This window comes from Agelaius tricolor, unplaced genomic scaffold, assembly GCF_023055355.1.
Source record: "Agelaius tricolor isolate 1412-34295 unplaced genomic scaffold, bAgeTri1.0.p SCAF_10, whole genome shotgun sequence".
NCBI classification, from domain to species: Eukaryota; Metazoa; Chordata; class Aves; order Passeriformes; family Icteridae; genus Agelaius; species Agelaius tricolor.
Window position 1 is genome coordinate 8,769,676 of NW_027269270.1, and position 27,824 is coordinate 8,797,499.

A 27,824-nucleotide genomic window follows, 5' to 3' on the forward strand; every position below is an offset into this window, starting at 1 on the left:
TACCAATTTATCAAAACATTAAAACCTGCAATAAGCAAGTTCTGGTTATTACAACCTTTTGGTTGCAATCTGAATGCTATATTAGGAGACAATAAACTGTAGGACGGTACAAGGACTCTGCCCCGAAGATGGGCCAAACTCCATGTGTGTATTCTCCTCCAGGAAGAAGTTCATAACCTTGGCTATCAGGTCCCCTTGTCCTGCCTCTCATTTCAGAGTATCTCCACTGGCCAACGCACACTTTCAGGGGCCACCCATCTCCTAGAAGTTATCCTGATGTAAAGACAATGCAGGCTTCAGCCAGGCTGGCATTTTTGAGAACTCCAGCCTGCACTGGACCAGGACTGCACTGTACTGACAGCCTTTGACTAAACTGCACTGTTTGAGACCAAGGAGAGAGATCAGCTCCCTCTGTGCACTAAAACCTCCTCACCCTCTACAGTCTGTACATGTAGGACATGTACAGAACTTGTCACACAGCCTGAAGTGCTTGTTTTCATGTGTGCAGACAACATGGCCACAGGTATAAGCAAATATTGCTGTCTTCAGTTATGTATTTCCAACTTCAAGAGAAGATCTGGATGTTTCACAAACCATACAATTTCATCCCTCCATCTTCTGACCCTCCTCACGTTCTCCCTCCCACACACACAAGTGTCAGCCACTTGTTCCGATGGATTTAGCCTAGTTTGGATCAAAGCTTCCTCTACTTCATTTAACAGATTTGCTCAGATGGAAGGTCTCAGGGGAGAAATAATGTTAGTAAGAAGGGGCTTTTCAGCATTGAGTATGTAGGTCATTGGACTTTAAAATAAATTAGAGAATAGTTTATCTATTAAACAAGCCTCACAGTACATATTTCATGAAGATATACTTAATTATAGGCTAATGTGCACCACAGAGCTACCATGAAGAAAAATTAAGCAGTGGCCCATAATGCAGTGATTAATGCCATTATTAGCTGGCTGGCACACAGCATCTATTATTTGGTACCATCAGGAGAAACAACAGACCTCCAGTTTCCAATGCTGGCACTTCTGTAAAATGCAACAAACCCAAACCTTTCCAGAGAGAAACATGCACCTCTCTGTACCTCAGAGGCAGCATGGGGAATGCAAGGAGGTGAGAGTAGACTTAAATTTCCACTCCAAGTGCCTTTTACAGAGTTTGCTTCTCCACCATGGATGTATGGAAATATCCCACACCTTCTATAATGCAGTGCAACACTGACTGCCTGAGCCCCTCTTAATACCCTGAACAGTTCTTTATGTGAGGGGAGCTTGATTTGAGTTGGAATTAAAAGCTGAGGACATGGAAACTTAAGTGTGTATCTACACTCTTTTGCTACAGGGATGGCTCCTGGGGGCATGATGCACTCTACGTAAGACCACTGGTCTTCTGTATTAGGGCACTGTTGACTGACAAAACACTTGTGAGATGTGCAAATCTTCTACGGATGCTGTAAGACCTGCCTGTTCTGGAATCAGGATGTACATCGATTTACTTATGATGGAGGGCTAAGAAGCAGGTAATATCTTTCTTGTTGGGGAACAAGCCCCTGATTTAATAGCAGACTTGGGCATTACCAGCCCAGGTCTCCCAGTGTGGCTGAAGGAGAGCTTCATGTTCCTTGACAGTGACAAAACCCTCACTGGCAATGTTATTGCCGACCTCTCACTCCAGTTCAGAATATGTCATTCTGTCAATACCATCCACCTTGATTATACCAGGCTTTATATACAACAGGTTTATGATCCCAGAGGGATGAAAAGCTTTTTCAAATTAAAAGCAGCATTTTAAAGAGGAAATACTCATGCATTCCTATGTAGTTTTCATTTGATATCCTCAAGGCTAACCCCAGAACTCAAGTGTTTTTTTCTGAGTGTAGCCATCTTATGAATTTAATGGAAGAAGGGAAGTAATAAAATGTGCTCCATACTTTAATTAGTTCCCTCATAACATGGCATTTCCAAAATGGCAGTGCCAAAGAAAATCATTAATCTAGGAGAACAGACGACGGTACTGTATAGGGCATGGGACAGACCTCCTAGAGATATATACTCCCCCTTTTCTTCTCTTACTGGTGAATCTTACTTCAAATAACAACTCCAGCTATTTGTACCAATATTGAATATTAAGCCACATTCTATTTCTTAAGCCTTGCTACAGCGTATCACATTTGAGAGATCACATGTTGCATCCTGTAGGATAAATGTAAACGGCCTGTCTTTCTGAGTACACATTCACCCTGGTACTCCATGTGCCAGGCTTGAGCTGATACTATCATGCAATCATTTCAACATCTGCATTTCACTAGGTGAGGGAGAAAACCTGTGTCAGATGTATGAAAGCAAACACAATCTGCTACAAAAGGCAGACATTTTTCCCAGCACACTTGCCTTACACACTTCTTGTGGGAGCAGCCTCTGGCACTAGTTGTGGCATCAGTTGTACCACAGGAAGGAACTGAGGAAGCACCAGTAGGAATCCCAAAAACACCTCTGACTCTCAGTCTCTCATTACCTCTTCCTGGCAATCAGGCAGGGGGAAATATGGAGGTTTATAACCACAGAGAGGAGCTCAGGGAAGAACTCCCATGAGCAGAATGACTGCTAGAGAACAAAGCTCAAGTAATGGCACAGGAGTGGCCAAATGCAAACAAACAGCTGTTCCGGGAAGAAACAGCCTTGTTCAAAACCGACAGAGACTGGAGAAAAGACTGAGAGTGGTTTGACATGTTTCAATGGTATGCCCTCTTCCCTGACCTGCAACAACCACACAGCCCCACAAGAGCCACAGCTTTGCCCCTTCTTGGTTATAGAATAGAAATTGGTACCTGTGTGCGGTTGAATGCTACTCTTGCAAAGACAGCTTGAGACACACTGGCTCTCTTCAGCTCATCTCTGACTTGCTGGTAAATATCTGGAGAGACTTCCACCGATGAATTTGATGGCTCTGGCTTGACAGCTCTAGGGATGGGTGGATGATTCAAGAACTGCTGGTTGATAGCCTGTGGGTGCTGGTGAGCCAAGAGTCGGCTGACAGCAATCTGCTGGTTTATCAGATGGGCCATGGCTATCTGCTGCCTCACCAGCTGTGGACTGAGCTGAGGAGACAGGAGCCCAGGGTTGATCATGGTTTGCATCGTTGGCACTTGGTTTCGGATTGGAGTACTGTGGTGAATTTGGCCGTGAGGAGACTGTTCATTAGATTTTCCCAAAGTTGCCAGCTGGTTGATATTTGGTAAGTGCATGGGACGTTGACCAAGAACACAATAGTCTGAAAGATTTTCTCTTTCCACTCTTTCCACTGTTAAAAGAGAAAAATTATGTTGCTGTCATTTCAGTTTGCACTTAGGGCAGGGATTATATTGCAGGTGACTGCACACAACAGCATCTGCTTTACTTTGTAAATCTACAATTGTACAGAAGTATCATAGAAACATAAGCAAAAGAAACACAAAGTAAAAGCAACAAGAATAATTAACATTCTTTCAGACTTCTTAGGCTTCATCCACAGCTCATGAAGACTCCCTACAAACCAACAGCAGGAATCCTCCCTAGCCTCCTTTCCTAAAAGAAAAAAGCTTGGACACTTCTATTTATACCATTACTAACATTTGAATCTGTCACAGCAAATTGATTAACCTTTAAAAGTGGTCAGTGTTTCAGAATCCCTGGAATCTAGGCAAAGGAAAGAAACTCAAATTGGTATCCACTCACACAAACTGAATGGAAGCAAGGCCATTCCCTGTGCAGCTCATGGCACTTCTTCCCATTACAAACTTGGCAACTATTATCTTTTCCACATAAACTCTACCTTGCACTGTGTGTGGATAAACCTTTCTGGTACCATCAGCTCACCCAGGTGCACCACAGCAGACTCATGTTGGTTGTGTGAAAGCATAGTACAAAAAAGTGAAATTCATGTTACAAAACAGTGAAATTCACACATGAGAAAAGTTTGAAGCTATGGTTCTTTATAGCCAAAGCCTCATTGCCATGAGTTTGTCCAGAAACTTTTAAAGCACTTTGCACAAATGCCCACTTGAAAGAAAGTGCCTTCACTCTCTTCAAAAAAACTTTGTGTAACACAACAGTGATGTCTAAGTGACATCACATTACAAAAAAATTAAAACAGTACACACTAAATGCATATACTCTTGTTTTATATACTGATGTGCATTGTCCCTATTAAATATCTTATGTCAGCAATATCACAGTATCTTTTCAGGTAACTGCAAAACTAAACACACACATCACAAAATAAAATTTACTCTAAAAGTACCATTTGAAATAGGAAATGGAGTTTAGCAAGTGCATAAATATTATTCCTACCTAGGTTATTTTAAGCAATCAGAAGTCCTTCTACAGTAGGTTGCAGATTCCATAAGCCTCCCTACGCGCAATTGAATAGGCATTTTTATATTGATCTGATATGTAAGTGTTTAGAAACATGTCATCATAGAAAACCACTACCTCATCCCTGTATTGGTCTCAGCAAGTAACAAGATAGGATTTATTTCAGAAAGGTCATAATACTGTTATAACTTGTGCAATGATTAACTGTATGAGGTTTTGAACTCTTTTTAAAAACCTGATCTATATAAAGCTTTACACAGTTAATACTCAGAATGATAGCTTACTGATGACTTGCTCTCTTTTCTTCTAAATAGAAAGAGAGCTCTTTTCTCCTCCCAGAGTTAATCTAAGGCAGAGAGGGTCATGCCCTGAACACATACATACACACAGTAACTATTTTTAGAACTGTCACTCTGGAACATCACAAGTACTGAATTTTATAACTAGGTGAATTAATACCCAGAATTTCCTTGTAAGAAATTTTAACTCATTCTTCCCATTCTTTAAAAGGAAAACACAGTAACATCTTTAGCCTTCTTTAAATAATTGCTTTAAAAAATTCAAAATGAAAATTAATTTCTAAGAAAGCTATGAATCCTACTTTCCCACAAAACCCAATGCTTAAACCCAACTGAATTTATAAGTAAGTCTTTATTTGTATTTCAACTATGAAAAGCAATGCAAAATGTGTGATACACAAATATTATTGTCAGCAAACGACCATTTTGCTCTGTTAGTCACAGGCTGTCAGATACATAATGCAATACTTCATCTTACTGAAAATACCTATTCAAAAGCTGCTCCTCATGATGTCAGAAGGCCTCCATGATATGAGGCACAGAAAGCTCTATACCAGGAGTTCTATACCAGTTCTATATTCAGGAACAGACATGTAATCAATGTGAAATATGCAACAGGAGTAGTGCTAATTCCATGGATGGACCCATCATCAATGCAGAGATGTGGGCAGGGCAGTGAGGGGCTGCTTTGTCACAGCCTCAGACCACGTTCTGCAAAACAGATGATTCAGAGCCAAAATGGCAATACTATCGCCTCCTCAGCCTCTCTGCACTAAGCTGCACCTGAGTAATGCCATTAAACACACACTGTTGCTAGCCAAGTGCAATTAGTCCAAAGGTACAATAGCTACTTGGCAGGTGTAAGTAGCATAAAGCTGTTGTTCAGTATAATGAAATACTTGGACCATCCTGCTACATCACTGACAACCCTAAAAATAAAAGAGTCCTTCCGCTAGAAGTTTCAGAAGAGCTGAAAAAGTTCTGAACTATTTGTAGTTTGAGGAGCACACAGAGAATAAGTCACTGAAACCAACAAATTATTACTTGTTAGAACATAAAAACAGTAACCAAGTGTTTTTGAAAACTTGGTGAGAAATAAATATAAATAACATTCACTTTCTGGGCTGAACCACATTTGCCAAGTTTCCACCCACTCTTGACTTCAATGCCAAGTTATAAACCCCTATAAAAATAAAGTTTAAGATGAAAAGGCTGCCAGGCTGTTAATCTCTGCAGTGCTACTTGGAATTACACAGAAACATCACCTGACTTGCTTCCGCAGGTATATTTTTCCCTTATTATCAGTTTCCTTTTTTGATCACATTAGACTACCCAGCCATGCATGTACTCCCTATAAACAAACCAGATTCTAGTCACTTCGACCACTTCAGTAATAAAAGGTTACCATTAGCAGTTACGCTGGATGGAAAAAATGTGCATTACTCAACTCCTCAAGACTCTTTCCTTCTTTAACACACTGCCTGTATCTGATTCCCTGTTGTTCTTTGGTAACTATGGATTGGTTACCAAATCTGCAGGGCTGAACAGGAGCAAGACTGAGACAGCCTGGAGATGGAGAGTGGCACTGTCCTGAGACACAGGCCAGCTTGCCAGCAATGCTCTAAGAAGAAAGGGATACAGGAGCCACAAAGCTTCTTTGCAATCAGCATTCAGCCTCAGATCTTCCCAAGACAGGGCTTTTACATTTGCATCCTCCGTTTTCCATGTTCGTACCCAATTACAGGGGATAGTTTCAGACCTCTTGTAGTCCTGTACTGATTGGAATACAAAGCTGTACTGATTGGAATATAAATATGTGAGGAGAGAGCAGCAGGACCTTACTGGGAAGGAAGGGGTTCCATGGATATGTACTGTCTACATTCAAGTACTGCTCATAAACTACTTCTGCTAGCAATGCCTGTGGTAGTTAAATAAAAGCTGGTTCAGGAGGCTGTTACCTACCTCCATCTGTGGTGTGACCACAGCAAAAGGCATTGCAGTGTTTTCATTTTCTCTCTGCATCACTCGCTTGGTATACAATTCTGCAGTTCTTTGCTTGAAGAGCTTATTTAAACCAAGTACAACAGCACTGTCATATTGCAGAGCCACCCACCCTTCTGAAGCCCATCACTAGGTAGGCAGAGACTTGTGTCTGGACAACAGGTACTGCGTTAAGCTCGGCAATTAGCCCTGAGAGCACTCTAGAATAGCATCTGCCCTTCTTTTTTCTATACCTCCCTACAACATGTCACTACCTCTGCAAGAGTCAGAAACCAACATAATCCCCAGAATGGGAGCAGCAAATTATTGTATTTGAATATTCCGTTCTCATCTTGTAACGATTACCATGTGTGTCAATGTATTTCAACTCCATACTGAGTTAAAACTTCCTGGATCCAGCACAAAAGGAATTCAGTGCACCCTTCCCCTGTGTGATGCTCTTAACCTCTAGCCCAGTCTTCCTTGCACAGTCAAGCAGCTGACGCAGACCACAGCACAATAGCTTGGGGTGGTCTGCATGCAACTTTCCATTTAAAATAAAACCAGCTCAAAAGATTTAAAATAAGATTTATTTCTCCACCTTCCCTTCCCTTCATACTTTATTTGCACTGAGTTGTTAATAGGAACATTCTGACAAACAGCCCGTGGGGCATTTAGGGCTTATGCGTGGCACTGAATTGACTGACAGCACTGGAAACCAAATTCCTGTGCACAATGAGGGATGCAGCAGGGAGAGCAAGAGTGTAACACGTCTCCCAACACTGCACTGCAAGCAGGGACACAGAGGACCCGCCAGCGTCCATGACCCAGCGTGTCCGGAACTTTTCAGTCCCACAGGCACACAGGCACTTTGCCCCAGAGTAAGAAGAAGCTGGTAAAGAAACGTTTTGTAATAAGTTACTAGCCGGCAGAATTGCCATGCTTCAATTGTGACAGGATGTCACCACCCAGGGCTGTTCTCCAGTGCTTCAGTTTGCTTCTTTGTTTTATTTATTATTTAAAACCTGGTGATCACAAAAGCCATTTCTAGCAGTGGTCACAGCCAAGCCGGGAGAGCTCTGTGAACTCTGGTATACCCTGCACTAAGCTTGAGACAGAAAGGTTTCCACAATTTCTCCTGGCTTGGCACCATCTTGCTCACTGGAGCAAGACCTGAACTTTGGAGTCATGTTTGGGGGACAAAGCACAGCACCAGCTCCACCTCGGAGAGACAGGGCTGCTGCACTACACCCAGAGGGTGCCCTCTTGCTTCTGCTGCATAATTATGAACTACCACTTTGTAAATAACAGAACCACTCCAGAGCACAGGAGGTGCTTTTAAAGTGGTAATTCCATATCTTTTTATCTGTAATTGGGATAATTACTCATTTCTTTTAATCACAGCCCACTTAACCACTTCAGTGCAAAGGGCTGATCTGAGGAGTCTCATTTCAGTCAGCATCTAATCTTTGTATTTACCCATAGTCATTCACTGGCTTCAGTGCCTGATCTCTGCCTAGGCCACTTGTTCCTGCATTCAGGACTGAAGGAAAAGCAGGCTGACCAGAGAGACAGACGTGATAAGAAGCTGTAACTTTTAAAACCTTTCCCCCTACTCCTACAGGACAGCACAGAACCTCAAAACAGCTATAGAGCACATACAGAAATTGTTTGCCCGCCGGCTGTGGGTAGCAAAGGCCTTTATCCAAGCCTAATGGAAAACAGACAGGAAAGGCCATTGTCTGTTCTTTGTTGAGTTGCAAACCATTCAGTTCCCACCATGCACAAATCACTATTTTTTAAATTTAGAATCATCATTAAAAGTGAGCCTTCAACCACCAGTCCAGTGCTCAGAGGTAAACTGAGCAGAGTGTACTAACATTGCTGACTCTCTTTGTGCAGCTGACCTGCTCACCCCTTATCCTCAAGACTAGCTCTAAGTCATCCCTTGGGACACAGGGATGCTAACATGTCTTCTGCCAGTGCTCAAGTATAAGAAGTCATATTCTTTACATGGGCTTTGCCTGGACTGCACTGCTTCCAAAGATGCCTGTCAGAAGACAAGTATCATCATCTCATTTTTAGGTTTTTGGGGTTTTGTACAGGTTCAAGAGGCACACAGAAGTATGAACTCAGTTCTTCATAATCATGTTAAATTGTTTGTCAAAAGGACATGCCAGATCCATCTGGCAGAGAAAACCATGATACTGAAGGTATTCTAGTGACCACCTGCTCTAACCCATGAATACTGGTCAGGTGAAATGGAAAAGGAGAAGCAGCAGAATCATTAGTTAGAACACTGACAGAAACACAGACAGCACTGGTTTAGATGGACTGATGTTACCATTTGATATAAAAGTATCTCCCTTCCTGTCAAAATTTTAACAGTAGACTCAATCTTTTGTGAGAGGTACAAACCTCCTAGATGACCCAGGCAATTGTGCAATTCTTCTGAGATACATACGTGCATATTCCTGATTCATACCACCAGAGATGGTGAAGGGAGGGAGACAGAACACAAACATCACTAAGTCAGAGATACAAATTCATCAAATTTCAAGCGAACAGAATGCCACTCTGCTCTTGGACTTACATATTCTATGAAACCCACAGGATCAGAGAGACACTTTGCAGCTTTTCACATAGGAAAGCTTATGCCTGTACCTAAGCTTCAAGTTATCCTCCTGTCTGAAACTTATCTCCACTAATGCTTACTTTGTGAAAATAACTTTTCTTCTAAGCTAACATGTCGTTGTTTGGCAGCACACAATTTTTAAATATGAAAGAAAATTAATTTTGAGATTCCAAAGGTTAAAACAAAAACATGTTTTCTTTTTAGAAAGTGGAGATGACCATTCTTTACTAAGAATTCAAAAGGGCAGATGTCCCAGCTGCAGCACACAACTGGTCCTCTCTGAGAAAAGCCCAGTACTGGAACAGGAGACATTTAAAAAAAAAAAGTTCAGTGACATCCTTTGAGCAAGACATGGGACAAGTGGCTGGACAGCTTCTCCACAGTAGGGTTTCCAGTCTTTACTGCGTGGCCTGTGTTGCCTACAGCAGTGCTGGCTGCAGCTCCAGCCACACACAGGCACAGGAGATGCCACTCAGCAAATCTCACGTCTCCTCTGCCACAGCACAGGCACTGTGAGCAGTGAGAGCCACTGCCCCAGAACAGCCACAAGCCAAGGAAGACATTCTGAAAGCTGAGATTCATCTATGCATTTACCTTAGATAAAAATTACTCTTAATTAAAGAAATAAACCCAAAGCATGTGGTTTAATTCTCTTTACAGAGAGGAATAGCCAAGAGGGCCACAATTCATATACCCCTGGAACACACAGCAGCAGCTAAATTGGTTTTTAACAACACATGTACAAACCCCCAAACTGGCACTGAACATCACTGACAATGCTGAAATGCAAAACGCTAATGTGGGTGGGGAAAACAGCGGTCAAGTGGTCTATAATTCTTGCTGAATCTTGACACTTTTAACTCATATTTAAAGAGAGAGGCCACTTTTTCCTCATCATTAGTGACAACTGATGAACTACTCTCCTCATAAAATAGCACAGCAGGCTACTGACTAAGAGGACATCCCTGAGTCAAGAGCTGATCTTCAGGTCATGTATGTTACCTAAATGCTGACAAGTTTGCTGTGACTGATGTTATTTTCCTTCCTTTTTATTTAAGAAAGTGAGAAAAGTCCTGGTTTTAGGGAAATGAATACACAGTAAGGAGTATAAAAGTAAGCAAAGAAGTTACAGTAATGTCAAGAGCCTCACAGCTGACCCTAAATGCTTTGGTGCCAGAGCCATAACCAATATCCAAACAAGATATGATATGTACTTCCTTAAAAAACTTAACATTTCTGCAAAAGGCCAAGATATATGCATATAAATACATACTATATATAAACCCCTCTACTTACATAGAGAAAGGTAAATACCTATGCATGTATCAGTAAAAAGAGTATTTTTAAAAGTCAGAAACTCTGTTCAGGAAAGATCTGGTGAGCCTCTTCATGAGGCCTCCACAACATCTGCTCCAGAGGAACAGTTAAAAACTCTTCCTCAAAGCACATAATGACAGTTTTCCCTAGGCTCACACTGGCATTATCACTGTGCTGCAATCCTCAGTTCCTTCAGCGTGGAAATAAGAAAGCTGGGAGCCTTTCTGAATCACGTTTCTAACCTCTCTGAACCTACACTGGCCTCTAGGAACACATTAAAAGAGAAACAGATTGCTCAGTCTATCCATTATTGGACGTAAGCAAACAAACTTTCAAGAATAAAAGAGCACATAAACAACAAATCAGTAATATTGGAAAAATCAAAGAGGAGCCAAAGCAGATTCTCAATTTAAGGAAGCTATGAAAGCTTTTTCTTGCATTCATGATCTGTTGAAACAGAAATAATTGAGGCCTCCTCCTTTAAACTGCAAAGCCTCATCATTCCACAAAAACTTTGAGACAGCCACAGCCTCACATCCACAGAAAGTTATATTTTGACAGACACTGATGGCAGGAGCAAAGATGACGTGTTCTTCATACACACACAAAAAAAAAGTATGTCTTTTTAATTTTAAGTCCACAATGTATTTATTTTTTCCTGCTGCCTTTCTAACTGCCTCCCACTGAGCTAAGTTGTGTCATCAGGCAAAAAGAAAATATTCACACCAGTTAAAATTTTCAGTTGTGAAAGAATTGTGATACAGTGATAGTCCTTCTGATAAAAATAGAAAGCATGACACTTTGAAGTGAAATATCTATTGAGAAAGAGAGCTAAAAAATATTTTAAATGCTATGAACCCAAAGCACTGGGACACAAATAGGTAACTGGTACAAGCTTGATCCCTTGAGAATTACCTGAATTGCATGTTTAAGTTCTGAAATACCTCTCTCCATACATACACATATATATATATATACACACACATGTATATAGTTACTTACAAAGCATTGTTTTTATTCCTGTATCTATTTGTAAATCAAATTTAAAACCAATGCAAACCTTTCAAGCAATTATTAATATCCTGCATTTCAACAGTGTTAAATGCCTTCTCCCAGCTTCAGCAAGTTCAACTTCTAGAGAAATCAGACAAGCATTTCTCAGACTGACAGAAGCATCCCCGTGGGACTGCCCAGGAGAAAGGCAGCTTGAGAACCACTGGAATAAGCCATTGGTCTGTAGTTGTCATTTATTAGTATGTATTCTTTAGTAAAAAAGGGGGATCTCTAATTCTTCAATGAGGCAGGTTTAAACATAATTAAGCCTTGTCATGTATGCACAACTTTGTACTATAAGGTCTTGCATCCCTCAAAAAAAAAAAAAAAGTAAATAAAAAAGGGGAAAAGAGGCTTCACATAGCAATCTTAGATTAATTCATGGTGCATATTTTGAGCAAAATTACAACACACACTAATAGCTTAATTACCACCTCAAGTGATTACAGATACCCTAAAGGCAAAAGGCCCACAGTAGAACTGTTAAGCCTTTTGTTTCCCAACCACTGTACACATTCCATTATAACTGGTTTTAATATAAGCTCTTCTTCAAATATATACGTGTATGCCAGAGAGACTGGAAAGAGCAGACATCCCATTATAATCTCCCTCACATCTTCACACACACCCTAAGTGGCAGACCCAGGGCCAGGAGGAGACAAAAAGCTTCTATCCTCATACCTGAAAATTCCCAAATCTGGCTGTACACTAACTCTTGTGCTGCTGAGTAAACTGTGAACGTTTTAAAACCTTAAGGGGATGGGACAGGGTGGGAGAAAAAAAATTAAAGCAGAATTTTATTCCAGCATCATCTGACATAGGACAAAATTGACATGCTGAGCTGAACTAACTGAAAACTTTTTTAGAATTATGAGCATAAGTAGTTTAGCTGTCTTTTCGGTGAGTTCAACAGAATGCACACTGAGAATGTTTACTTGAGATTTGATACAATTCCATTTGTATACAGCTTTTACATCTGTTGCTAATGATATCAAATTATTGATTGTTCACTTTCTTATATTATTTAAACATTAGCTATGCACTCAGCAACCTGATGCTTTTCTTTTTTTTCCTTTTTCCAGAGAACTTTTTATTTCTGTCTGTCTTTGGTTGTAATTACTTTGATCTTCCAAGGAGTATGATTAATTTACTGTTTATTTATTTCTATGAGAAAGGAAAAAAGTTTGACCTAGTAGATCTATATGTGGCAATTTGTAACAGAATCACATAGCTTATGTTTAGGAAATGATGGTTTTGATTAAGAAGCAACCATTTAGTTCCCACTGTTTTATTAAAACAGACATTAGCAGATAATATGAAACACATTTAACACTGTAGGCTGCATTTAGTTTGCAACATCAATAAAGTTATTTTGAAGCCCCTTCCTATTTTGTATTTACCACAGCTCATGTGAATTGTTTTTTGCTTTTACTTTCTAGTAACCAGCTCTAGAGTTACACGAGGATACGGGTGCTGGTTCCAAGAACTCTAAATCATAGTTTTACCTAATCTATCCAGCTACAGCCCAAAAACCAAATCACTTCATCATCCATTCACCTTCATGGAAGTCCTTTTTTAAAATATTATTAAAAGGAGCACATGATGACTGATGCATGTAACTTGAGTCACTGATTTTTGCACACTGAGCTGTCCTGCAGGACTATCTGGCTATAGAAAAGAAACAAAACAACATTAAATGAGAGATGATGAGAAATTGGCCACCTAAAGCGCAGAAGTCTTCCTGCTTGTAGGCAGTTAAGATTACTGCTCTGAAGTTGCTGTTTATTCTCCATGCACCACTGTACCTGCCACAGACTCTTTGTTTTCTCTCCCACTCATATGGTTGATGAATCAACACTACTTGAACTGCTTTATAGCAGCTTGTGTTTACTTCACACATACCTTAACCTTCCTTTTTCTCCTCCTACTAACACACACACAAACTTCCAAGCAGCAACGACTGGCTATGTCTCTGAATAGCACAGATACAGAGTTATCTGGCAAACTCTTCGGGTTTGGATCCTTGACCTTTTGATTGAGGTTTCATTCTGCTTTTACTGCACTTAAAAATTTAACTGTGCACTTACTAAATAAAGAAAAATTAAGAGCATAAGCTCTAAGAGTGGAAGAAAGTAGAAGACAACAGTGTACTAGAAATACTCAGAAGCTGTAGTAATGTCTCTACAGTTAAGAACACTACAGTTAAGGGCTTCCAGTGCCTCTGCAACCGGCACCCTTGCCCAGTTTTGAAAAAAAAAAAAAAAAGGCAAAAAAAAAGCCTATTTCTGTTCTCCCAGAACAGCAAGTAAAAGCGAATGGTGATGACCTTGAAGCTGTTTGATTCCTTTGATTGCTTTTTAACCAAGAAGATATGTTAAAGTACTTTGAATAAAATTCTGTTATTAAGAGACACCATTTAGAGAAAAGAAACACTTCTCAGTCACACAATGGCAACTTACAGAGAAAAGAAAATATCCAGTTTATTTGGCATGAGGGTAACCACATACTAAAATGTCCAATCAACATTTTTACTTCTAGCCTAAACCATTTTAGTAGGTGAAAAGCTACATCTCCATTTCCTTGCCTGCACTGTTACCCCAATCCTGCCCGGACAATTTTCCTTCTAGACACAAATAATTTCATCACAGAACATTCTTTCTTTTTTCCCCCTACTGAAAATCTAATCATTGCAGAGCCCAGGCGTAAGTGTCTTACAGGTATGCTCTGCACAAGCCAGATGTGCAGAGAAAAAACAGATGCCTCAGAACTTGTTCTGATGTTTCATGCAATTTTGTTTCATGTGTTCCTAACTCAAGAAGCAGACTTTTTATGATATTATTATGCAGATTTCTAGCCTGTCCTAAGGAAACAAAACAAGCAACCTTTTGTGGCTTATGCTTCCCAGCCTTTTATGAGGAAAAGACAGCACTCTTTTTGAAAGATGCTAATCTTCACAGAACTGAAAATACAGCAGTTTCTCAGAAAGGACATGACATTACCCTATTTCTTCATAATGTTTGTGAATTCTGTTATGATTTTCCTGGCTACTGAAAGGATCACAGACAGAAATGACAATAACAGTCTATGCCTTCTTTCAGACAATGAATCTTCCGTTCAGTGGTGTAAGAGAGAGAAAGAGTGGTAAGTGTGGAAAAACCCTACCCCAGCATACAGCTAATGTCCAAGGGTGATGGAGATTTGGAGAGAGAGGTCCCAGGAGGAATTATGGAAAAGCTTTTCACTATACTCTAAGTCTCTAAGTCCTGAGCACATGAATGTTAAAAAAAACCCCAAAAACCAAAAACCTACTAAAACAAATAGTCCGGTGCACACTTAAGTCCCTTGACAAAGGAAAGGAGCAATAAAAGAACAAACCACACACGATGGATGCTTGTCACATCATTTTGTGCACCACTGACAGGTGATCAAGACAGTTCAGTGGTGAGAATGGGATGAACTTAAAATAGTTTTACTGCCTCAGGCACTATGGACCTACTAATACAATTTCAGTACAGAAAAAATACATACAATGGGCTATTTTTCTCATGACTTCAGTGGGTGCAACACCTTGCTATTTATAAATGTCGCCCAACAAGCAGTACTAAATCCTCTGTATCCAGATTCCACAGAATAAAATACAGCAGGAATGCCAGTACATTTCATAGTACTGAGAACAGAGAACAAGGGCACATGTAAACTTAAAAAGTCAGGTTTTTAGCTTTCAGGAACAAAACAAAACTAGGGCAACTTACATAGCAATTTAACTTTTAAATCCTGAGATACTAGAATGTTTTCTTTCCAAAATGTTTTTGCTTAATTCAAAACACAGTTGATCTTTCAGCACAGTGAAATGGGATATTTTAAGCATGTTTTGTGTCCTGTGTTTTCATGCCAGCCTTGTTTGTAAAGTATCAGATTTAATTACAAATGTGCTGTGACTGTGTCCTCTTTGTAGACAAATTCACAAATATTATTATTGCTTATTATTACTTTTATTTAAATCAAATAACCTCCAACTGTGAGCAGAATTTCAAGAATTTCGAAAGCAACAAAAGAAATCAATTTACCTTTAATCTTCTTGTACTTTTTGTACCATCTCCCAAACTCCTGGCACTTGGTTGCTGACACATTGGCATAGTACGTACTATTTACAATGGATGAAATCATACTCTGGAAGTATAGAAAGAAAAACAAAAATGATTTAAAATATCTTCCATGATTAGAAATCTTTTCCAGGGAAAGCAAATGACACGTGAGTGCACAATGATCATCCAACGTGTGACTTTAAACCCAAAAGAACCATCTGATGAGTACAAAATATTCTCCATTCTATATGCCCAGCCATGAATAAAATCACAATAATAATTATTTTGCATAATTACGTAAAAAAAATGTAGTACAAACCTACACTGAGACCTGCAGCTCAGGCTGTGGGGGAAGTTCTACTTTGCTTTGTACTTGTGATACTGCAATAGCCAAACTTCAGTTGCATAACAACAAGCAGAGCTGGGCTGAGTAACACATGCTCACTGCACCAAGCACAATTTAGGAACCAGATCCTAAAGGTAAGATTAGATGCTCCAGCATGCATAATCCCAATAATGCTTTTCAGATGTCTCTGTTCTGCTTCCAAATGCAGCAAGACTGCACAGCCAAGAACTGGAGAACATCCGTGCTACTCGGTGCAGAACAACAGTTAGGCAAATAAGTTAAATTAATATAATTTATAGAAACGTGTGATTAGCTCTTGTGTGAAGAATCACCCAGAAGAGAAATTAGCAGTGCCATTCAGAGCACAGGGAGCTACACATACTACAACACAGAGCAGTCAAAACCCACAAGAAAGCTCAACAAAACTGAAATACCACTTGCCTAACCAGCACCCTTCCCTACTCTGCAAATTCCCCCTAAGCAACTCCATACAAGCTGAATGAAGAGATGGCTGCAGACTGGTTTTCAAGCACCTGATACCAATAAAAAGGGTATTTTATACCTGGGGTGCTTCTGCCCATAGGGTGGCAAACAGCCTCGTTACTGGTAGTTCTTCCCTTTCTCCATGCTATAGAGAAGGCATCCTTTCAACAATATTGCACTGTCTTTTTCTCCTTTCTGAACCCTTCCAGGGTCAAACTGCTCCCAGCACATGTACACTGTCACCAAGGAAATTCAATCTAACAGCACCAAGACATAGGAGTCAAAGAACATTCTCCACAGACTGTATTTTATTTTCGTCATGCCCCCTTTCTGCACTTACAGCAAAGCTCAGAGAAAGCTGGGCCACCTTGTGCAACCATTCTGCACCAAGAGGAAAGAGCAAGATGATCCCAAAGCTCAAACCATGGCTTCAAGCTCTGGCCTACGAGCTCCTGCAGGCTCTTGGCCATCTCTGGAAAGCTACGAGGCTTATGCATTGGCTCACTGAATTTAACAATGCTTTAAAAACAAAATCATCCCATCCCTCTGCCAGATTTACCCAGCCTCCTGTCCTGTTCACTGCAGTATCACAGGACTCTGTCCCTAACTCTTGAGTTTTAGAAACTTAAAAATCATGAGCAAAACTGAGCAACTTAAGATAACTGGGTGATACAGATTACTTTCAGTCTTCAACAGGTAATTTCTCTTTCACTGAAGAGGCCCAACTGCCTTTTCACTCTGCCTTTTCCATTCAAAGAGTGCTATGGTGCAGTGCAGCAGAGTTTGCAGGCTATGAAGTAAGAGCCTTAAGTAGCAGCTCCAATTTCTAAAACTGAGATTCAATTTTCTAATTAAAATCAATATTTTGAGACATAAACCTAGCATTGTGGCAGTCAGCAGCAATTCCCTGCCCATAAATCCTCCCTTGCTCTACAGCATTTTAACAAGCAATAGAATTCTGAAAGCCTGACATGGCGATAGCCTCTGCTGAAGAGGGTTTTTGAACAAAGTTGAGCAAACCCAGGGGTTTTTTTTGTATCGCTTCAGTTAAATTTCCATTTACTAAAGAAGGGTGGGGAAATTGTTGAACTCCGTCTACATATCAATTTGGTTCTCTTAAGTTTGGTGGGGTTTTTGGGGGGGGGAGGGGGGGGGAAGTTTCCTTCTCCAAATCACCTAGCTCTACAAGAAATCAACACTACTGAAATCATGAGGCTATTAAATATCACAGAATATATTAACCCATTAACCTTTATTTGAGAAAACAAAACTTGAACTAAATAAAAAACGTAAAATCAAACAGTAAATCAACCACTGGTGAAAAAATCCCAGGACAGATTCTCTTCTGCAGGGGAAAGAACTATAGCAATTTTCAGACCACATATCCTCACTATTACATGTAAAGGAACACTAGGGGTATTCATCTTAGGAATCTTGTTAAGTCTGAAGAAAGGAAATACCCATTTAAAATAGAGTGGGGGAAAAAAAAATCACTCACTACTTACAAACTTCTAAATAATGCATAATATTTCTAGAAAAATCCTTAACGAAGGAATAAAGCAGCAGATATGTTTGGTATGTGTGTGGCCATGACAGCCATGTGGAATGAATACTACTTAGACCAGGAGCTAAGAAATACCCACACAAAGAAAATCTGGTGCAGTAAGTTCAAGGAGAAAAACATGGGACACACTCACGTCCTAATAAAGCTTGTTCCAGCAAAGAGACAAAAATGCATGGTCAGTTCTGAAATAAGTGATATGGCACAGGAAAGACAGATCTCTATGAAAAGATGGAAATATTGAAATAATTTGATTTCTTTCTGCCACATAGACTCCCCCTACCTACCCTCCTTTTCCCCAGCTTGGTTAACCGGGATTTATTTGTTTGAACAGGAGCCGTATGCTAAGGGTAGCTAAGCTGCAGACATGCAATACAGCTAGCAGAAAAAAACCAGAACAATTTTAAATCAAAGTGAATGATTACATTTCCCATTAGCAGCAATCAGAATCCCCATCTGGGCTGCTTGGAGAGCTGGGGCACTGAGAACCAGAGACAGAGCACCGTGGCTGGTGGGAGCAGCAGCTCCCCACGCTGCCCCTCTCTGCTTCTGTACTTGAGGCACTGTGAACACATTAATAAACAGCAGCATTTACTCTGCAGTTTCACTCCTAAGAGACCACTCTGCAATTTGCTGCTGTCAATAATATATTAACCACAAGGGGGTTGTAATGACATTTCACATTTGGCACGATATTTTTTTAAAACTGATTTGGGAGAAGGAATTGTATTAGAGGCATATTCAGATGATGGTAATAGACAGCTTCTATACAACCTTCCATTGTATCTTCTGCATTTTGTGAGCTAAACCAAAAGAGACTGAAACTTTTTATGGCAATAACAATAACAATACAAGCTGCATTCTGCAGTCTTAGTTGAAGGGTTAGTCACTACCCAAGGTCATTTATACCTGTCCTTAAAAGTAAGCAAGCTCAATTTCCTACAGAAGAATCTCTTTTTCGCTTTTTCCACCAAATAAATACTGGGGCAAGGATTTTGGCTGCTATGCATCTGCCATCAGTAATTTTGTAAATATATGTCAGACTAAGCCTATAGAAGGAGTAAACCAACTGCAGTGTTTCCACCTGGTAGGCTTTGAAACTGAAGTGGGAGGAAACAGACCCAGACAACAAATGAATTCTGCATATGAAATGATGCATAGTTTAGTTATGCTGGATATTGAAGAAGACTGGGCAGAGACAACCATATGCTGCAATCATCATTAGCTGACCAGATTCCACAGATAATTCTATTTTAAAAAATGACACTTAAAACTGTGTGAAAATGAAAACACTTTCGTATTCAACGTGCATTCCACACTGCGCATATCTACAGTGTCTGTTCCTCCTTTACTAAATCAGCAAGTTCCGTGGCTTTTCCTCACAAAACCCTTCCATTCCTGTTAGCTCTGCAGATCCCACATGGCTAAATAAAGTGAAGAATGTGATTCCTACCAGCTCCATATTTTACTTCTGTGCTTTCCCTAGAGTTGTAATCATAACACAGCGAGGCAAATTTGTGGTGAACAGAGAGAATTATCTTGGTTCATGGAGGCTTTGGATCATGAATTGCAGGATGAACATAGAGCGCAATGGAAGACACACAATCACAGGAGAAAAAATGTTGGATATGAGCAAGCAAAGCGCTGGCTTTTCAGGAAGCTAGAATTACCCATGTTTTGACTTTTCAAAGATACAATGGACAGATTAACTTGATTTCAGTACACATTTTAGAAGGCAATATATTTTTCATGCCTAGCAAAGTTACCTGGTCTGGGTGTTAAAGTGTTATTCCGTTTTTTCTGAGAGGCAAGGAAAAGTCATAAAAATTTTATGAATGTCTCATTATGACAATCTGAAGTACAAATAGAGCTCCGTGGCATCTGTAGGAACCCATGTCTTAGACATGACATCAGTGCCGTTTAAAAAGCAGTCATGGAGAATGAGGCTGAGTTTTTGTTCTTTTTTTAACATAATTACATATACATTTCTTTGTTGCTGTTTCCTAGAAATTGGGCCACAACTGTTAAAACTGCATACTTTTTATCATGCTTGCAGGCTGATGAGAGCTACCCATGGGTTAGGGGGGGGAAGGCAAGCCTCTGCTAGTGGGAAGAAGCCACTCGAATCTTGTATTTGAGGATCATTAATCCTATTGCAATAGGTTCAGATAAAAATCTAAATAATGCATTTACATCCCTATGAAATCAATTAATTCATCATTTTTACCTCACAACCCACTAAGAAAACATGGTGTAAAGATACTACTATTTAACATATTAATTAGTATTTCTCCTTTCTAAAGAAAACAAGAAATTTATTTGGTATTTATGGAATTGTTTAGTGTAGGCTCTTTACAGAAGAAACATGAGGTTTACTTCTTGCAAATCTTTCTTTCCCTAAGCCTGCTGAAAGCACTGACCTGTGAGAGAGGGCATTCTTTGGCTAATGTGCTCTGATTCATCTCTTTGAGCAGTTCCTTTAAGGCATTGCGAACTGTGGCATGGTTCCACTGCTCTGCTGGCAAATCTTCCAACTTTGAACAACTGTAAAAACAGAAAGCAAAAAGCAGATAGAAACATCACCTTCACAGATGCTTACTTTTTGCATGCAAGTGCTATAGACCTTTAAGCAACAAGCACAACCCTGGAGCTTCCTGCTTGGCCAGTCCAAGGTGCTTCTACCCTCTATCTCTCTCCCACCAAGGACGATTACCAGAACATGTGCAGTTCAACATGCAGCTGATGATCCTCCTATGGCATGTGTGCATAACCATTCCTGCTGGGGCCTGATGGAGAGCAAAGAAACTGCATAAAGTGAGCCCCAGGAATGGCTGAGTAAAGCCATCCTCTCCAGACAAAGATACTCCTGCTGGGATAGAAAAATAAACATATATGCTGCACGCACTGCCACTAACAAAATCCCTGAACAGTGAGGGCCCTCATTGTGTGGAGGTGAGACTTTGAAAGATTAGTTTCATTTTATACAGGTTCATATACTGCCCTTATCACTGAAGTATCCAAGAGCCTTTCAGAGACACGTCAAGCCATATGCCCAACATCTGTCACGTGCAGTTCGTTCTCACTTTCATTCCACAAGAACTGCATATGTAGTGAAGCTATTGTCTTCATATGACTTGTGCCTCTTTTAATTTAACAAGCTTATGGTTTGTGTCTACATGCATGGGGATAGACCCAAGAAGCACATCAAAAAGATAGGAGAAGCTTGTCACTGCCATTTCTGCTGTAGAGCCTTAATGCATACTCTCCAATGGCCCCAGAAGGTGGTTCTGCCTTCTGCCCTCACAGCCTGGCTTTTGCCTCAGAGCTGAACCTTCAGCTGTGCTTGAGGAGTTCAAGTAGTCAGTGATCATCTTTATGCCAAAGTCATGGACTGTCTTTTATTTATGTGGCATCCAGGCACTTTGAAGATAAAGAATGAGACCTTCATGTCAGGTTCATACCCTTTGCTAATACAGAGGTGACAACAGACTACATGGACTCCTGGTAGCTCTATAGCAGCTATAGGGTCTAGACACTCTTTTACAACTACGTAGCAGAGATGCAGCCCAACTGAAAAATTTTCACAGTATATAAAACCAAGGAAAGACCTGCTCATGGAAACCAGAAAACCCAAGCACCATCAGAGATTCAACAAGAAAGAAATGTTTCTGCTTGGAAGTTTAATGTCAGTGAGGCATCAACTATTTCCAAATTCTAAACTGAACGGAACATTTGGAGGGTATGTACCTGTCACCAAAGGACACGCACAGATCCCTGTGGGCCCCTCTTCTGTTCAAGCCAAAGCTTCAAAGAATTGTCAGTAAGTTATTCCAAACTGTCTGTTACTTTTTACTCTTTGCTCTGTCATGTTCTGGCCACACAGCTACAGGAGGCTGTGCAATGTAGGCTTATCTGCAGCTCTGGCATATGCCATGCACTGCCAGGGACCTTACATTTGAGGACTCTTTAGAGGACCAAGGGAGAAAGGAGAAGAAAAAAGGAGGGAAGAGTGGGAGGAAAGGAGGGTAAATAAGTGTAAAAATGTTGAGAGCTCTTGCTTTGCTAATCAGAACTAGCCCTCAGGGAAGGAAAATATTTTCCAAACACCAAATGGAACTGCAGTGACACTCTCCTTCCTTGTCTTCTGTTTTCTGGAAAGACCACTGGAGAAAAAAAAAAGGAAAGTAAAAAAAGATCCCCTCTTCCACATCTCAGCAACTGGCTGCAGAAGACCTGGATTTTCACAATGCAGCTTCTAGAAAAAGGCAAGGAGTTTATTATTTGATAAAATTAGAATTTAAGAATCCATTAAATCATGGACTGTAGAAAGGTGTGCCACTAAAAGCCCCGTATCTTTACTTGATTGGGGTTCTGCCCTTCCCCTCTCTTACCATATTGCTACTTCAGAGAACATACAGTATCAGTTGGAACACGCACCAAAAAGCTGCCAGGTGACCCACCCTTCTCTCCATTTTCTTTTAATTTCATCAAAAGCCCAGAAATTAATGAAGACAGGATGTGCTAATCTCTGTAGTAATGCTGTAACCAACAGAGCAGCTCAGAGAATAGGGAAGGACAGATGTTCAGAAACACCCACCTTTGTAATTGGATTTTCAATGTCACAACATGATAGACATCTTGTAGCATGTCGGCTACTGTCGCATCTGGTGCATCAGTCACATAACTGAGAGGGAGGGGATTCCACCTCCCAAGCTTGATTATTCCTGAAAAGAAAACAAAAAATCCATACTTTATATTTTATCAGCCATTTATTAAACCCTTCAGAGCAAGGTTGATTGCTCCCACAATCCAAGATCTGCCTTGAGGTTTACTGCAGTCTTGCACAGAAAGACATGTTCTGCTTACTCCTGAGGAAACAGTGGAGAAGAGCAGGAATAGATTCAAAATCTTAAGCAGACAGTTGCTGACATGTTCCTGACTCTTAAATTACTGCAAGGAAACACAGGAGACTTCCTTCACATCCTTCATCAAAGCTCTAAAGCCTAGTTCTTTAAGTTAGAATAAGCTTTAAGCACTTTCTAGCCCTAATTTTGCAGTCTACAAAAACTCTTCAGTAAATAAATGCATTACTATTGACTTGAACAGGAAAATTCCTATGCATGGGCTTTCAGCACTGTTACAATCTAAGCATGGTACGATTCCCAGTGTGGACAGAAACCCACCAAGCAGGAAGAGTTCACTCCCAGATACAAGTTGCACTATGCAGACAGCTGATTTCCTTTGTGGGGAAAAAAAAAATAATCAAACAACTGCAAGCTGCTGACCACAGATCCAAAATAGCTTTTTGGAGGCGGGGGAGAATGCTGTATGTTCTGTTTCTACTTCTGTTCATTCTTTAATAGGGATCATCACCTCTTCTGGATGAGCTTGTCACAAAGACTGTAAACTTGGATGGTAAACCATTTGGTGCAGAGGTATTATTTCTGTTTAGACAATTACAGAGGGCCCACCCACACCAAAAACAATGACTAATCCCGGGAATGACTTCCAGGAAGACACCAAACAAAGAAAGCCACAGTGCCATCTTACATGACAGCAAAGCAGTTCAGTCTTGTTCTGCACTATTGCCACTACTGCTTTTATTCCCTCCTTCATTGTGCTCCCATTGCCCCACTGTTCTGCTCACTCAACTCTCCTCAGCTCAGCCCTACAAGACACCATTCTCTCATTCAAACTGATGCCTTCTGAGGTTTCTTTATATACTGTGTGATCTTTGAAAAGACATCCATAAACTCAACTGCCAGAAAAAAGTAATACACTGATACATGAGAAGACTCCTTCTTCTGAGATAACAGGCACGCCAAGAACTCCTCTTGGGTATCTGGAAGGATGCTGTGGTGCCAAGAAACCTCAACCATCTCCTCCTCACTTTCTAGTCCCGGCTCTTCACCAGCTCTGGAACTAATTGAACTGCAGTAAATGACAAAACCCTGTTATCCTGGTCTCCCAAAAATGATCCTAAGATAACCACCACACTGAAACAGTGAAACAAAGCTTCTTGCAGAGACAATAACAGAATACAAGGAGCCCATGAACTACCTGCTATAGAGTATTTTTCCCCACTCCTACACAGATTGAAGAGGAAGTAATTTTAATACAAGTCCTTTTCTGTAGCACTTAAATCTTTGCATTTACCACCGACCTGCTTTGCAAGGCATTCTGTCACCACACACTGAAAGAAACTGGAAGTGACCTAGCTCATCCTCAGTGGCACAAAGTTTCACTGTAACATACTGGTACAGGCAGGCTAATACTTCAAGAGCAGATTAAGAAGCTTTTGGCAAAGAAATATAGTGTCCAAATGAAACAAAAAGTTACTAAGTGTTGCTTGAGATCCAATGCTTGAAAATGGGACATAAACAGAACAAAAACATTTCAATGATGCACTGTTTCAGTATTAAGATTTAACAATCTGGTGCTGAATATGCTGCAGTATAAATAGTGCCTGGACTCAGATCCAGTAGAGTAACACACAGCACTCATTCACAGCACCGTATGTCTCCAGTGCTGGCTCCTTGAGTCATATTCCACTTGCCAAGAAAAGCTGTTTTTCTTAAGGGGATAGTTTACTTAATGTTATCTCTGGTGACAACAAGAAATGCATATAGTACAGCATATATTAGTCATGAAATGAGCATCAAGGGTCCACTGCGTAAAATACATGCTGGAAAAACACAGTTTAGCTGCTGACTTCCTTTACTTCCTCCTGCTATATAATAATTTAAAGCAAAATCACCTAAAAATCCAGAAATCTATACCAGCTTCACAGAACACTTGGCTTCCTATGTTTAACACCGCCAAGTTTTCATGTAATTGAAAAAATAAGCATCATATGTGCCCCATAAGTCACATCTAAATTGGTAATATTTTACAAGAGGCTTTATTTTTCATTCAATTAAGGAAAGCACTCAGAGAGCACACCATCTGCAAGTGCTCGGGCCTGGCAATGCTGGCAAAGGACAAAGAGATGGTTGGGAAGCACTGAAGTTACTAAAGGTGTCCCCAGACTAAAAGGGTTTAAAGAAAAAAAAAAAACCAGTGGAGTCAGAGTGCACCATGGGAAATACTATGCAAATTGTTTTACAGGAATGTCTGCTACTACTGGAAGTTAGGGAGATTTTTTATTTTTTTTTTAATCCTCCTCTACAACTGGAGAGGAAATTGTTTTGGCTGGATTTAAACAAACACAGGTGTTACCATAATGCTCAGTGCCTCTGCACGTTAACACCTGCTGAGAGTCCTTTACTCTGTGTTACAGCACTGCTGATGCATGCTATTTTTTCAGCCGGTGTGATATGACGTGTGAAATATTTTTTTCCAGAGCACATTAAGCTGGTCCAAACCATAGCCAGAAGCCATGGTTTCCATTCAGCTCCTCAGCAGACTTCACAGGTGCTTATCTCATGGCACCAACACTGTACTTAAGGCAACTCCTAGGCTATGTTTGGGAAGATGATGCCAGCTTGTTGGGCAAATGTGTTCTCAGCATACTGAATGACTACTCAGTAAAAACTGAGCAGGCCAAAATTTTCCCCCTAAAAAGGTTCCTTCTTATCCAGACTGGATGTTTCTAGCCTAACAGCAACCCCAAGATGAAAACAGCATGGCAGCAAGGGGTCACTTCCACATACACATTTTTTATTGTTCCTCTCATTGACTTTAAATGGTACAGCTCAGGCCTTTAAAGAAATCACTTTAACTGGCCTGGCTAAGCTTTTATCCTACCACAACTGAACTTGGGACAGGAGATAGGAATGAGGAAAGGTCACTGTGTTATTAATGAGCATACTACTTCTCTGGGAGTATCGCTTTTCTGTCAGCTCCAGACCTTCTCAAAATTGTGTGAATAAAGCACAGCAGATCAGAAAGCTCAGGAAATACAAAAATACGTCTTCCTTGAGTCCCAAAACTCTCCTGTTAACAAATCTGGCTCTCTTTCCTGTATCTGTTGGGTCTTTTCTCCTGTGAAAGTTTTTTGAAAGGAGAGCTAACAGATTTCAATGCTTGCACCGACTGAAGAAATGGCCATACAGTAGAACAGCTCTCATCTCACCAAGAAATGACTGAATGCAGCCCAGGCCAGTTAGGCAATTAAAGACAATAAAGACATCAGTTTTCTCAAAAGATTTTTTTTCAAAACTTATGTTAGAAGAGATTCTCTATCCACACTGGTTGTTGGTTCTTGAATGCCATGTACTTCTACAGTCAGGTCTTTTATTAACTTTAAGCCTCAGCTTCATCAAAATGCAGACAGGGAAAAAAGACAGAGTAGCTTTGTGTAAAATGGGTGTAACTCCTTTTACCCACCAGAATGGCAGAACACACCAGTGGCAAACTTCTGTGAGCTCAAGTGTCAAGTCTGTACACATAACAACCACTGAATTCACTGCCGTCCCTCCACTCAGGCCAATGATGTGCCACCCTGCCAGCATGTTTCCAATTGAGTTTCATTCAAAAAGCAGCTCCTTTGGAGAAGAAAGTGATAACTACACAAGTGAGAGCAGAACTCTACACTAAACAGAAGCCTTGCCCTGCTATATCACAGCTAACCCATTCTATATCCAGCAGAACTCATCACAGGATCATCACGAGCTTTATTTTATCACCTAAAAAAATGATGCACCTAAAGCACTGGGATAATTCCTAGGACATCACCCTACTGAAATTTGAAATGAATGGATGCAAGGCTGGGGCTAAAGCAGACTTCCAGAATAACTACTTTGATCAGGACTATAAAATTACTAAAAGCAGAAAGCTGCTTTCTAGAAAAACGCTAAGCTGGCAAACCCTTTCCATTATTATGTAGTTCACGTGAAAATTTCAAGTGCCATGAAAATTATTCATCTATATAGAGTAGAAACCTCATTTGTCATGGCAAATGGAATGGTAGCCACATAGCACACTCATTCTAAGAATGCCACATCTGGGTTTTAGAACATACATATCACAGTCTGGCTATGACAATGGAATAGGTCCTAAATGGAATGAAGGTCAGGTCCTGCATCTCCCACTCACATGCACCGGTAACTTTTAATCTGGATAGCCTCATAACAATTACTGGAGCACCTCAGGTACCTTCCAATACATCACTGCTGTAAAATTAAACTCTTCAAATGGGGCATTTTCCAAATTCCTTTTTGTGGCTAAACAGAGCAAACAGTACCAGAGCATACCCTGTCACTGGCTCCCTTCAAACCATCCCCTGCTCCCGCCATGGCTATACTCTTGATTTCAAATTATGAGCACACCTGAATTACAACTTAAATGGATACTTGTAGTATTAATGCAAATGCATATGCAGCATTAATGTAATTTTTAAAAAATGCTAATCTGCCATGGTTAAACCTAGTCAAGTGTCCTAGAATTTGTTTCCTTGCATCTCAGGGATCCCAGGACCACAGCCTGAGACTTGTGGACTGCAAACACAAGGCTGGTAGAAGAACACAACCAACATTTGCTGCTGCCTTGTGAATTCAATCAAGTAGTTTTGATCAAACATCGTGCTTTTCAACAGCAGCTCTTATCAAAACAACAGACACTCAGGAGAAATTGCAGGTTAGCATTAACACCCAAGCACCTCTGATTTCTTTTACAGCTCCAAATGAAAGACCTCAAAGAGATACCCAATAAAAACCCCACTTCTGGGACCACCAAGCCATTTCTTTATCAGCCACTATTGCAGA

General features: G+C 40.4%; 1 protein-coding gene across 5 annotated transcripts in view; it reads right to left on the reverse strand.

Annotated features, from left to right (window-relative positions):
- Positions 1–27,824, reverse strand: part of SATB2 (SATB homeobox 2) — a 138,292-nt gene that overhangs the window by 50,102 nt on the left and 60,366 nt on the right. For all 5 annotated transcript variants that reach the window (XM_071434586.1, XM_071434585.1, XM_071434589.1 and 2 more), the window contains 4 exons: positions 22,718–22,844; positions 20,541–20,664; positions 15,713–15,815; positions 2,837–3,309 (listed from right to left, as the gene is read on the reverse strand). In XM_071434586.1, coding sequence (XP_071290687.1) covers positions 2,837–3,309; positions 15,713–15,815; positions 20,541–20,664; positions 22,718–22,844 — 827 coding nt within the window. The remainder of the gene's footprint in view (positions 1–2,836; positions 3,310–15,712; positions 15,816–20,540; positions 20,665–22,717; positions 22,845–27,824) is intronic.